The 13,258-nt window shown below is 40.9% G+C and overlaps 1 protein-coding gene across 3 annotated transcripts in view; it reads left to right on the forward strand.

The window, feature by feature from the left end:
- The window catches only part of ARMC8 (armadillo repeat containing 8), a 54,920-nt gene extending 45,401 nt beyond the window's left edge, over positions 1 to 9,519 (forward strand). For all 3 annotated transcript variants that reach the window (XM_077349219.1, XM_077349216.1, XM_077349217.1), the window contains 4 exons: positions 1,401 to 1,496; positions 2,889 to 2,961; positions 6,598 to 6,691; positions 7,529 to 9,519. In XM_077349219.1, the coding sequence (XP_077205334.1) occupies positions 1,401 to 1,496; positions 2,889 to 2,961; positions 6,598 to 6,691; positions 7,529 to 7,562 (297 nt within the window). In that variant the 3' untranslated portion in view covers positions 7,563 to 9,519. The remainder of the gene's footprint in view (positions 1 to 1,400; positions 1,497 to 2,888; positions 2,962 to 6,597; positions 6,692 to 7,528) is intronic.
- The last annotated feature ends 3,739 nt before the right edge of the window (positions 9,520 to 13,258 follow it).

A 13,258-nucleotide genomic window follows, 5' to 3' on the forward strand; every position in this document is an offset into this window, starting at 1 on the left:
GGGCTTACCCAGCTATGTTGCTTCTGTTGCCCTCTTCACTGCCTGCTGGCCAATCTGCCTGTTGCTTCTTTAAGACCCATTATGCACGGGGGTTTTAGCGCACATTCGGGGTGGAATGGCGGCGACTAAAATCACCGATAACGCACGGAGCCGGCTGCAACCGGCTGCAGCTTCGGTGCATGCCACCGAAAAAGCCGCGTCAGTGAAACGCGGAAGAAAGTGCAGCTTCCGGGTGACCGGGGCGCAACCAGAAGCGGCGCCCGGATCGGCGCGTGCATAATCGGTTACTCTGGGTTTTGCCGCCGTCGCGCCCCGCCCCGTGTATAACCGGTATGCGTCGCGTCTTCCCTCTCCGCGTTTTCCATGTGACCCGAAATCGCCGTTTCGGCGGCCGTGCATAATGGGCCTAATGCCTCCTGCTTCCTCACTGGGCTGTCCAGTTGTTCATCAGCAGCTGGTCAGCCTGCCTGCAGTGCTGCTGCCTTTGCCTGCTGGGTTCACACGGTGGCTCTGATAGCAGTGGCTGCTGCTTCAGTAGTGGTAGTGGTGCTGGCTTATCCTCTACCTCCTTCCCTCCGCCCTTTCCCTCCTCCTATCTTGTAGCATCATCTTCCAGCCACTTGGTGCTCATGACATCGCTCTTGTAACATTTTGTGGTGGGATTTGCTTTATTCAAGTTGTGATGTTTACACAGGCACAAAGTTCTTTTTTTTATTTGGGGGGGCTTACAAGACCTCCAGATTTTCTACTAAATATTTGAGATTTTTACAAACCTTGGATTAATGGATTTAAGGCTCTGCATCCTGAGCTATATTCAGAATTATATATAGTAGTTACTTAAATGATACTACTCATAGATTTTGAGTAATTGGATATATTGATATATAAATGTATATTTATTTGTGACTTCCCATTGTATGGTGTAGCCATAAAAGATACAAATAGAGTAGGGGTTCTTTTCTGTCACTTCCAGAAAAATACAAATAAAAAACCTCTAGAAGCAAACTCTGTTGCAAGTTTCAGATTGTGCCAAACATACTTTCTGTAAGTTGCTAGGAAAACATCAGAGAGGCTTTCAGGTCCAGCCCTCTACTGACTGTGGTTGGAAGTTTGAGCAGGCAAAAAAAAACTAGTAAAAGCTGGAAGGTTGCTTACTCTGTTGCTGTCCTGGAACTCCTCAGGCTTATAAGGAATAGTCTTTTGTAGCCTTAAACAAGGTTGGAAGAACAGCTCAGGATTGGGGGCAGTAAGTGTACTTCCCAGCCTTTGAACGCTTATCTTTTTGAGGCTGGGCAAAGAATGGTATCCTAAAAGCATTCAGGACAGAACTCTCCAGTGTCTGGACCTTTCTCTGAAGGACATGGATTACTGTTCTTCTGTATCCCCCTTCTCTTTTTCAGACATTATGTATACTTGCCAACATAGCAGATGGAACAACAGCAAAAGAATTAATTATGACAAATGATGATACCTTGCAAAAAATTAAGTATTACATGGTAGGCAATTTTACTTTATTGGTATTTCTATTTCTTTTTTTATACATAACACTTGAGAAAGGTGCTGTAGTTCAGTGGGTAAAGCATGTCCTTTGGATGGAGATCTCTGGGTCAATCACTGGCTTCTCAGTTGTAAAAGGATTTCAGGGACCAGCAAGAATCTGCTTGAGATCTGCCAGAGCTAGTGTTTTCTGTGTACCAACCTTGCAGGATGTAACTGGTGGGTATATTGGAGAGGGGCCTGCCCCTGGTTGCCCTCAAGCTAAATTTTACCCTTTCTTGGATAACCTTGAGAGATTATTTAAGCTCTTTACAGGAGGGCTTTCAAAAGGGGCTAAATTAAGCTTTTCTGACACTATATTTTCTATTTTATCAGTGTTGTTTTTACTATGCCTTTTTGTGGCTCCTAGGTTTCAAAGACAGAATCAGAAGTTTTGTGGAAAGGATTTTAACTGTTAATGTTTTATTCATGTCGTTCTCTATTTTAGTTTAGTGGTTTTTACTTATCTACTTTTTCTCTGTTAGTTAACCTCATTGCTTTTTAAATAGAAGGATTCAGTCATTGGGATAGACATACCAGTAACTGTCCCACTCATACATGACAGATGTTGAATAAAAAGATAGATAGATAGCAAATGCTGGCAGGGGCTCCTGTGAATTGTAGTCCATGGACATCTGGAGGGCCGCAGTTTGACTACCCCTGGCCTAGACAGATGGAAGTCACAGCTGATGCGCGAAGTGGGTTTACATATATTAATCCTCCTCTTGTTATGAGAGTAGATATCCTCACTCTCACATCAGCTATAATGGGAAACCATGTTTTATTTTTGCTGTTAGTGTATGAACCAGGATACAGTTCATAGATTATCGTTCTGGTTTACCTTGACAAATGTGGGTTACTTCACCTTAATTGCTGGTTTCTTCCAACTCCCCACAGCTTATACCCTTACTAACATTGTTCAGAGAAAGATCCCAGATGTCCACAAGCCAGGAATTCCACATTTGTATGTCATGCCAAACTGTGGTTAAGTCTAACTGGCTAATCAGTTGGCAACAACTGTTAATAAATCCTGGCTTGATATACAATAGTTAGTGGAGTAGCCTTCATTTACACCATCATACCAATTGTTAATTTAATTAAATCATGGTTTCATGTGACATCTGAACCAAGCTGGAATGAAGCAAAAGCTTTATACTGTAGCATAATATGTACTGAAATTCTGGTTTTATAATGTAATGTGATTCATGTCTTAATTATTTTGGTGTCTCTTATGATGTGGAGCAATGGGCACTTTCTAGTATGCTTCAAGGATGACCCTTTGAGAGAAACAGCCAGATCATTATAATTGTTTAAAAATGTATGTATCTAAATTACTTTCTGTTCCAATTTAGAGTCACTCGAATGCTAAACTGCAACTTGCTGCCATGTTTTGCGTATCTAATCTTATATGGAATGAAGAAGAAGGTAAGATGATGTGATTCTTGGGTGTGCTGTTATGGGATGTTCAGAGGCTAATTTAAGAAAGGAACCTCTGATTGAACCTGTGAATGATGAAATAAAGAACACTGTATAGAACATACTTTCATATTAGGTGGGGAAAATGAAAGATTAAAAGAAAAGAGAGGAGGGGAAAGGGCCATATAATTCTGTTTGCCAGCTCAGGAAGGCATAACTTTGGTGAAAAAGTAGAAAAACATTGGACGAGTGTCCCATTGATACCCACCACTAAGCATTGCAGGCAAAGCGCAGTCTTCTTTTCTTGCTTCATTCAGAACATGGACAAATAGGACTAGAAAACATTTTGGCCAACCATAGAGCCTTCCTGTATCTTTTTAGGAAAGCCAACCTAAGGCTTTGAAACAATAGTTTGGCTCTCAGAGTTTCCTCCTTCTGTAGCAGCAGTCTGTTACTGTGACTAATATTAATGTAACATCTGTAAACTCTAGTCATCTAGGAGGCTCATTGAGTTAGCATTAGTTGTATGGACTTGGGATTTCTGGTGTTTTTTTTTTCTGCAGACCTAACCGATTTTTTAAAAAGTTTTCCCTGCTACTCATACTATAAAAGTTCCATTAATTGAAATATAAGCATAGGAACTTGAAAAACATAGCCTAAAACATAGTCTGTATTTGCTCCTTGAATATTATTTAAGAATTAGTATAGAAAAGTTCTGAAAGAAATACACATTGGAAACTACAGGAAGTAGTCGAGGAGCTAGGAAAACAAATTGCCATTGGCTGACTGAATTAAGTTAGAATCAAGCTGTGAGTTTATGTGGTCCCCTTTCCCCCAAATTTAATATTTGTTGTCCCTTTTCAGTTTCCTTGCCAGTACTAACTGTTAGGGATGGGCATGAACCAGAAAAATATAGTTTGTGGTGGTTCATAGTGAACCAGTTTGTGGCCCTGAAAACCCCATTGAAAAGGGACTGCAGTACCTTTAAACAGGGTTTGCAGAAAGCCTGACAACTGAGTGGTAGGGAACAGCCAACACTCCATTCAGCTGTTTCGGGCTGTCTTGCACAATCCCTTTAAACTTTAAAGGGAGTGCACAAGAAAGCTGCAAAAGCAACTGCATGATGGGAAGTTTCTCCCAGCTGCTCAGCTGTTTCACTTTCTTGTACAGTCTCTTTAAAGAAACTCAGAAAAGCAGCTGATTGGTAGAGAGATGCCTAGTCCCTTTATACCTCTTTTTTCTACTCTTCATGAACTTCAAAGGTTTGTGGAAGTTCATAACAGTAGGGCAAAATTTGTGATGAATTTTGCTTTGTGGTTCGATTCATGCTCACCCCTGCTGACTGTATGCCTATGACATTCTACTCAGTAAACTCTAGTTAGAACTTAAAGTTCAAGACCATGATTCTGTGGTAGCATAAGAATGAGATAAGAACATCTTACTATGGATCGTGAAATATTCAGTTGTAAAGATGTAGTGCTCAAAAATTATAAATGTAATTTATAGCATTATTGAAATATATATAAATAAGCCATTGGATATTCTTCATAACTTGTTTAAAGTATTAGGTAGAAGCAGATGTTATACATTGGTAATGGAAGAAAAGAAGTATTTACAGTAACAGAATGGGTAAAAATGTATATTGCCCGGGCCCCACATAACTGAGGGGCTGCTTGTCTCCTTATGCCACCTGCAGAGCTATTCGCTCTGCGGGTTTTGAATCTGTTGGTTGTCCCCGGCCCCCGGGAGGTATGCCTGGCCTTGACCGGGGCCATGGCCTTTTTGGTCCTGGCCCCAACCTAGTGGAACAAGCTCCTGGAAGAGCTGAAGGCCCTGATGGAGCTCTTACAATTCCACAGGGCGTGCAAAATAGAGCTCTTTTGCCAGGCATTTGGTTGAGAGCAGGCTAGGAAGATTTGGGTCCCTTCCAGTATAGGCCTCCATATGCCAGACATTGTCAGAAGATTTCCCCCCCCCCAGGGAGGGTGTGGTTGTTACTACAGTGCATGGACGGGCGAAAAGGGGGAGGCAAAACCTGAGCCTCCGGGGAGGGCGGTATAGAAATATAATAAATAAATAAACAAACAAACAAACAAATAAATAAGGATTATAGATTGGCTTAAACCACCAATATTGTAGTCCATTATATTGTTATGTATTTTACTAGGGGCAAAGCCCAATTGTAGTCAGGCATACAGAGGCCATTAGGCCACCCCCCACTTGCCATGGACAGGCTGGCCAAGGCCTGAAGATTTGTTGGTGGGCCTGGGGAGGGGGGGGGAAGCACTGGCAGCCACTTGGCTGCTACCTTCAAAAGTGCTGCTGAGGGTTTTAGGGGGGCAGAGTTGGGAAGGAGTTGGTCGCCCCTCCACCACGGTGGAGACCATGGCTGTTCCCCTTGACCCCCACAGGAGGCAGCCAGCGCCACAGGGACCCCCAGGCCACAGGGCCAGCTCCCTGGCAGCTCAGTCACCAGGCACGTGGAAGTTCACTTACGAGGCAGTGGACCTGTGTGCGGCTAGTGAATCGGGCAAAGTCAGATAAGTTCGAGGTGACGGTTTGAGGTTGGCCGCATAGCCTGATTGGCTGGCCACTGGGTAGCCGGCCAGTCAGGCTGCCGGAGGACACAGTCAGGAGCGCTCGTTGGCCTTTAAACGATGGGGCCCAACTCCTTCTAGGACCCCTTACCACATTTATTATAGTGGTTACAGATGTAAGCTTTGAGAGTTTATTGTAAACTGCAACAAATTAGCAGGGTCTGGTGGTTAATAAATACAAATATAAATAACTAAAATAAATAAACACTGCAGAAGAACTGAACAAGATGTTATTGATTACTGGAAATTACTATTTGTAGAAAGGTACACTTTAATCATTACTATTATCAACTGTTTGTATGGAATTTGTAAATAATATTCAAGGAGCAAAACCAGACCCTTAAGAATCTGCAGGGGAGAGGAATTTCTTTCCCCACCGGCTACTATTTTCTGGGAAAAGAGCAAATTAAGTCATCCTTTTCTTTACCAGCCAGCTTTCAGCTTCAAGCTTTCCCAATTTAGCTGACCCAGCTTGGGTTGGGGAGCTTAGAACTGAAAGCACATTACTGTTTCAGCATCCTAGTGTATCCTCGCCCCCCTTTTCTAATTGTTACATTCTTTAAAAACTTTTTGGGAGAACTTCCAAAATACAGGAACCACCACTCAGAAAACTCTTGTTATAGTACTAATTAGCTCTGTCTGAAAAGCTCCGGTCAGCCAAAGAAAGCTCACCTTCTGTTCTTAATTTAGGACTAGTAGGATACACATAAGAGATTATAGTTAAGTCTTTCAAGAACAATGGGACCCCTATTTGAACTATTTAAAAAGATAACAAAAGCTGAACCAGAAGGAGGCTACTTTAATACAATGTTATTACAGTGTGTATAAGTAATATGATGTACCAAGTATACCAACTCTATTTCTTTCTTTTACTTTTTGAAAAATAAAAATCTTAAAAAAAAAGAGATGATAGTTTTTGAGTGTTCACAGCATCTTAAGCTAAGTGACATTCTGATCCAAATGTTTCTATGTATAACTTCATACTACACATCTTGTAACTCTTTAATCTATTTCATAAAATTAACAATGTGCCATGTTATTATGTTAGGTTCCCAAGAGCGGCAGGATAAACTGAGAGATATTGGAATAGTAGACATTCTACATAAATTGAGTCAGTCATCAGATCCAAATCTTTGTGACAAGTAAGTACAAAAAGACTCCATAACCAGATTTGAAAGAGCTTGATCTGTATGAAAATATGTATGTTAATTGCAGTAGCGTACATAGATAAAGTTTGTTGCTGTTTAATTTTCCCCAACCCCCTCAATCGCTCCTCTCATTTCATGAGTGTCTAAAATAATAAGGACATCTGAAATGTGTATGTTGGTTGGTTGGTATCTTGGAATATATTTAGAAAAGGTTTCATTTAATTGTTCGTAGAGATTAGCACTCCATAGGAGTAGGGTTCCCCACTTTTGCTTAGACCAGCCTTTCTCAACTTTTTACCATTGAGAAACCCTGAAACATTCTTCAGGATTTGAGAAACCACTGAAGTGGCACAATCATCCAGAATATGGTGGAGAGGCATAGCTGTGTCCATGCCCGCCTGGGGCCCATCCCCATCCCACCCCCTCCAGGCCCATCAGTGCCCATTTTGGAAGGGAGAATCAGGTCATCATGACCATATGGTCATATACGTGATAAATGTTTAACAAATTTTAAAAATATATAAAAAATTAATTAACTCCTACCTATTTGGGAAACTCTCCCAGGGCCGTGAAGAAACCTCAGGGTTTCATGAATCCATGGTTGAGAAAGCCTGGCTTAAACCAAAGGCATGGCCATGCTAGCAGGTTTCTTGACGTATTGCTTTGGATCTTCCCAACAAACTACAAATTACCATTTACTGCCTAATTTCCTTTATTGGAAGAAGCCATTTCTGATTTGAATAGCTGTATGTCCACATGCCTTTATGTCAGACTGCTGTGTGTTTTCCATGTGTTTTCTCATAAATAAAATCTAAATATTTCTTCTTACAGGGCAAAGACAGCACTCCAGCAGTATCTTGCATGATCAAAGACAAGTTGAACTTTTGTACAACTCTCAAAGCTATATTATAAGGAATAATGGGAAGTAGCCGCACCTAATTCCTTATCTTTTGCACAAGGCACCTTGGGCTGCATTTCTCTCAGGTGCAGGGAGCTGCTTGGCAGGAGCAGTTTAAGTGATCAGGTCTCCAATGCACTTGAGGACTTTACTGAGGTAGTTCCTTTACTCAGAGGACTGTTCTGGGATTCCCCCCCCCCTCGAGCTACCTGGACTCTAATAGAACAATCAACCATCTTTTTTCCCCCTTTGGGCCTACAGTTTTCTGCTTATACTGCAGCCTTGGTACGGCTGTGTCTGGGTGGGTGTGATACCTCAGAGCTTTGTTTTCCTCTCTTTGTGTTTTTTCTACAGATTTTCAAGGATTAACCATTCTTTGCTGTATGAAATCTTTAAAGAATTATATACAATTTGAATTGAAATGTTATTTAAAAAGTTTTGTCCCATGAAGTTTATTTTGAACAGATGAATGTTTTTAAGTAAAATATATGCATTTGTTAACCTCACTTTAATGTACCTATATTTCCTCTTTCAAAGCAAAATGAGGTGAGATCTAGATAACTGGTAGCACATGTAATACGACTAAAAGTTAGCCTCTTACTGCCATGTGTTGCAAGCTCCAGCTCCCTGGACTTGGGACAACAGAATTCGGAGAGCCCAAGGTGGAGCCTTTTCAGTTAAGTACATTGGAAGGTTGAACTCTATGCCAGCAAGAAAAAACATAGTTCCCCGTGCCAGTGCCACTGCTGCCTCAGAAATTACACTTGTTATAAAACTCTGCATCGCTCTTAGATGACTGGAACCACGGGGTATGGATTGTAGTGAAACATCTGTTTGCAGTTTGTTTGGAACCGCATGGTGGTAGAAAAGAAGACTAGGAAGCCCTAGGAATCTATAAATGAGTCCCCGCTTTTGTTTGGTTTTTATAAGATTCCAGACATGCATGATGACGGTGGGTTTTTATTCCGCAAACGACTTGCTGTCTGTCTCTCACCTTCTGGTTCATCAAGTGGGGTTTTTTGTGGTGCGTGCCTACAGGTCTTTGTGTGAAAGGATGGAGAACCCCAGTCAGAGGCAGTGTGTCGCATTTCACTAATGCGCCATAATTATATAATTTTTTATAATTAGGCATTCACATACTTAGTCACTTCTCATCGATTATGTTAAGATGAAAGAATTGGACCCTTGATGAGAAATATTAATGAGCTGCAAAACAAAAAGAGCTTTATATATAAGTTTTTTTATTGTTTTACTCTGAAAGGCAAGTAATAGTGATTCAGGGATAGTAAAAAGTGACATCATTTCTCAGTGTCATTGCTACACGCTTGTTGGGGTTGGACTTCTGTAGGTCTGCACAGTGTGTGCCCACCTGCTAACCTAGTACCTCAGAAATAAAGCCTTATTTAAATCATTTAAAGTGATCGTAGCCTTAATAATACTGAGAAAAATCACTTACTTGTCAGATTTGTCCAAATCCACTCCCCAGTGCAATGGGAAGGGAGAGGGGAGGAGTCCCTCAGCCTGGCTGCTGCTTTTGCACTCTGGATTATTATTACACATGCACTTCTGATGTTGTTGTGATGCCTACATCAGCCATATGCATATCCATTTATTTTAAAATATAGATATGCCTAAAACTGTGTTGAATACAGCTGAGATGTGCAAATTTTCATCTTCACACTTGGAGGTTACTTTTTAATAGTGTGACCCTTAATGTAAAGGAGGATAGAAACTATGCTAAGACAATCTGGGTAATGCTTGGGAAACAGGTTGATGAAATATTAGGATGATAGCTGATTATTGAAGTGGCATTTTGCACTCAGTGAAGCTTTGTGAATACTTTTTGATGTTGCTATAAATATGTACAAATAGAAAACACTGTAAATAAAAAGATGAGCTTTTTCTGGAGAACATATTTAAAATGGCTTGGCCCCATTGATTATTTTTTTGCTTTCATGATGAAAAGGTTCATAATCTGAATATTCTTAACTTAAACCTATGAAAATCCATTCTCTGTACTTTGCTACGTTCTCTTAGTGCATTTGTCATTCAGAGGACACATAAGTTAATCTTCTAATTCCTTCTCCACGTTAGAGTAGATTCAGGTGGATAGCCATGTGACAGTAGTTTTTACTGGATGTATGCTTATACTGTGAGATCTAACTTTCATTTGAAATGTCATTTCCCCAGTTCTTTTTGATCATTGAGAATCTAGGACTATTGTCAGACTTTGGTAAAATAACTGCAATTTGTGTGTAAACTCCAGTTTTTCTGCTTCTTTTACCTCTTCCACCTCTTGGGATGCTGTCAATATGGGCAGTCATTTCCAACAAAGTCCAGATTGTTGGAACCTTTAGAAGTCACAAATAACTGGAGTTTGATAACGCCACAGTTCCTTCTTTGCAGATCATGAACACTTTTATGAGTATTTGTATAAGAAAGTGTTCTTGGTCTGCTTGTACAAATTCACTCCATCCAACAAGCAGTTGAAGAGAACGTTTCATGCAAAGATGGGTATGATAAGGGACCAAAATGGTAGGGACCTCACAGAAGCAGAAGAGATCAAACAAAGGTGGCAAAATTATACAGAAGAACTATACAAGAGCGAGCTTAACATCCCTGATGACCACAATGGGGTAGTTACTGACCTGGAGCCAGACATCCTGGAATGTGAAGTCAAATGGGCCTTAGGAAGTCTGAGCAACAATAAAGCTAGTGGTAGTGACAGCATTCCAGTTGAACTATTCAAAATCTTAAAGGACGATGCAGTAAAAGTGCTACACTCAATATGCCAGCAAATTTGGAAAACTCAACAATGGCCACAGGATTGGAAAAGGTCAGTTTACATTCCAATCCCAAAGAAGGGCAATGCCAAAGAATGTTCAAACTACCGCACCATCGCACTAATTTCTCATGCTAGCAAAGTTATGCTCAAAATCCTACAAGCTAGGCTCCAGCAATATGTGGACCGAGAACTTCCAGAAGTACAGGCAGGATTTCGAAGAGGCAGAGGAACTAGAGATCAAATTGCCAACATACGCTGGATCATGGAGAAAGCTAGGGAGTACCAGAAGAACGTCTACTTCTGCTTCATTGACTATGCTAAAGCCTTTGATTGTGTGGAGCACAACAAATTGTGGCAAGTTCTTAAAGAGATGGGAATACCAGAGCATCTTATTTGTCTCTTGAGAAATTTATATGCAGGTCAAGAAGCAACAGTGAGAACTGAACATGGAATCACTGACTGGTTCAAAATTGAGAAAGGAGTTCGGCAAGGCTGTATACTGTCGCCTTGCCTATTTAACTTGTATGCAGAGCACATCATGAGAAATGCGGGATTAGAGGAGTCACAAATTGGGATCAAGATTGCAGGGAGAAATATCAACAACCTCAGATATGCAGATGATACCACTCTAATGGCAGAAAGTGAAGAGGAACTAAAGAGCCTGTTGATGCGGGTGAAGGAGGAGAGTGCCAAAGTTGGCTTGAAACTCAACATCAAGAAAACAAAGATCATGGCACCTGGCCCTCTCAATTCCTGGCAAATAGATGGGGAAGAAATGGAGATAGTGACAGATTTTATTTTCCTGGGCTCCAAGATCACTGCAGATGGGGACTGCAGCAAAGAAATTAAAAGACGCTTGCTCCTGGGGAGGAAAGCTATGGCAAATCTAGACAGCATCCTAAAAAGCAGAGACATCACCCTGCCAACAAAAGTGCGTTTAGTCAAGGCTATGGTCTTCCCAGTTGCAATGTATGGCTGCGAAAGTTGGACCATAAGGAAGGCCGAGCGTCAAAGAATTGAGGCTTTTGAACTCTGGTGCTGGAGAAGACTCTTGCGAGTCCCTTGGACTGCAAGGCGAACAAACCAGTCAGTCCTAGAGGAGATCAGCCCTGACTGCTCTTTAGAAGGCCAGATCCTGAAGATGAAACTCAAATATTTTGGCCACCTCATGAGAAGGAAGGACTCCCTGGAGAAGAGCCTAATGCTGGGAGAGATCGAGGGCAAAAGAAGAAGGGGACGACAGAGAATGAGGTGGATGGATGGAGTTACTGAAGCAGTAGGTGCAAACTTAAATGGACTCCGGGGAATGGTAGAGGACAGGAAGGCCTGGAGGATCATTGTCCATGGGGTCGCGATGGGTCGGACACGACTTCGCACATAACAACAACAACAAACAAGCAGTTTTCCTTCTCTTAAACTATATTTCTTTAGAAAACAAAGCCATAAGCTTATAGAAATGAATTTTGGAATATAAAAGCTTGTCAAACATAAAACAATATGAATCAATCAGTTTTAGAGGTAAAAAGGGAACAGGATGTCCTATTTAAATAAAAATGCATTAGTTTTGTTTTGGAAAACAATCAGGTGCTGGTTATGTTCTTAAGGCCTCCTGTCAAGGATTTCAAACCTTCTTTACAGAATGAGGTTCTGGATCCATGGAATTGATAACCACTACTTGACCATCTGCTTATACTGTAACGATATTTGATCTCAGTTGTAGGGAAAGAAGGGCTTTAGAGGGGAAGATATTATACTCTTCTGAACCAAAAGTCAATGTGAGTGGCTATTTTCATTATAGTGTATACAAGAGAGAGATGTTTGCCAACATTAATCTAGTCATGAAAATCAATGCTAACAGTTTTGCCTATCAGGAAAACCAGCAGGTAAGGCTAGAAGATTGAGATTCAGCAGGAAAGTGTTTTTATGTGTGCTGTTCATAGATGATGATCTATAGATGAAGATGTGTTTATTTCACATAAAGGAAACAAACTTGGGTGGAGTTATTTAGTACAGAGTCTCTGTGTATCAGGATAGTAAGTATAATAGACTCATTGCATTTAAGTGACTCTTGAGGAAATTCCTTTCATTGCTTTTCTGTATTCAAAGAGAACCTGCAAAATCAAAAGTGAATAAATCTGGCTCAATTTGAATAGCTTAATACTCCTCACTAATCATTGAATCATGGAGTTGGAAGGGGCCATGCAGGCCATTTGGTCCAGCCCCCTGCTCAATGCAGGATCAGCCTAAAACATCCATCAAAAGTATCTGTCCAGCTGCTGCTTAAAGACAACTAGTGAGGGGGAGCTCACCACCTCCTTAGGCAGCTGATTACACTGCTGAACTGCTAATACTTAAAGGCAGCAATCATGTTCCCGCTCAGCCTCCTCTTCTCCAGGGTGAACATTCCCAAGTTCCTCAGTGATTCCTCATAGGGCTTGGTCCTCTGGCCCCAGAACATCCTTGACTTCAGCTGTCCAATTTGATTCAGAACTCTGTAATCCCAAATGCAAGTTTGCTTACTTCTCTGGGTCAGTAATACAGAATTGCTTCTTGCTTGCAAAAATGGAAAATAACTGTTGTAAGAAGAAATGTTTGGACTTCTTGAATAAGGAGGGCAGGGTGCTGAATGGTTGTGTGGAATACATAAATCTGTATGTATAAAGTGATTTGATCTCCCATAGGAATCCAAATGAATAGGTGTGGAGCAAAAACATATTTTGAAGTAATTTCCTTAATAATTGAATAGGTTCAAGACTGTTGAAATAATTTGTTCTTCTTTGGCAGTGTTTTTAGTAGGTAAGGGTCACATCTTCCTTCAGCATTTTCATAACTATTTGTTCCAGTCCTTAAAGGTATGAGTCATCATGATGTAGAACAT

Source organism: Paroedura picta, chromosome 8, assembly GCF_049243985.1.
Source record: "Paroedura picta isolate Pp20150507F chromosome 8, Ppicta_v3.0, whole genome shotgun sequence".
Taxonomy (NCBI): Eukaryota; Metazoa; Chordata; class Lepidosauria; order Squamata; family Gekkonidae; genus Paroedura; species Paroedura picta.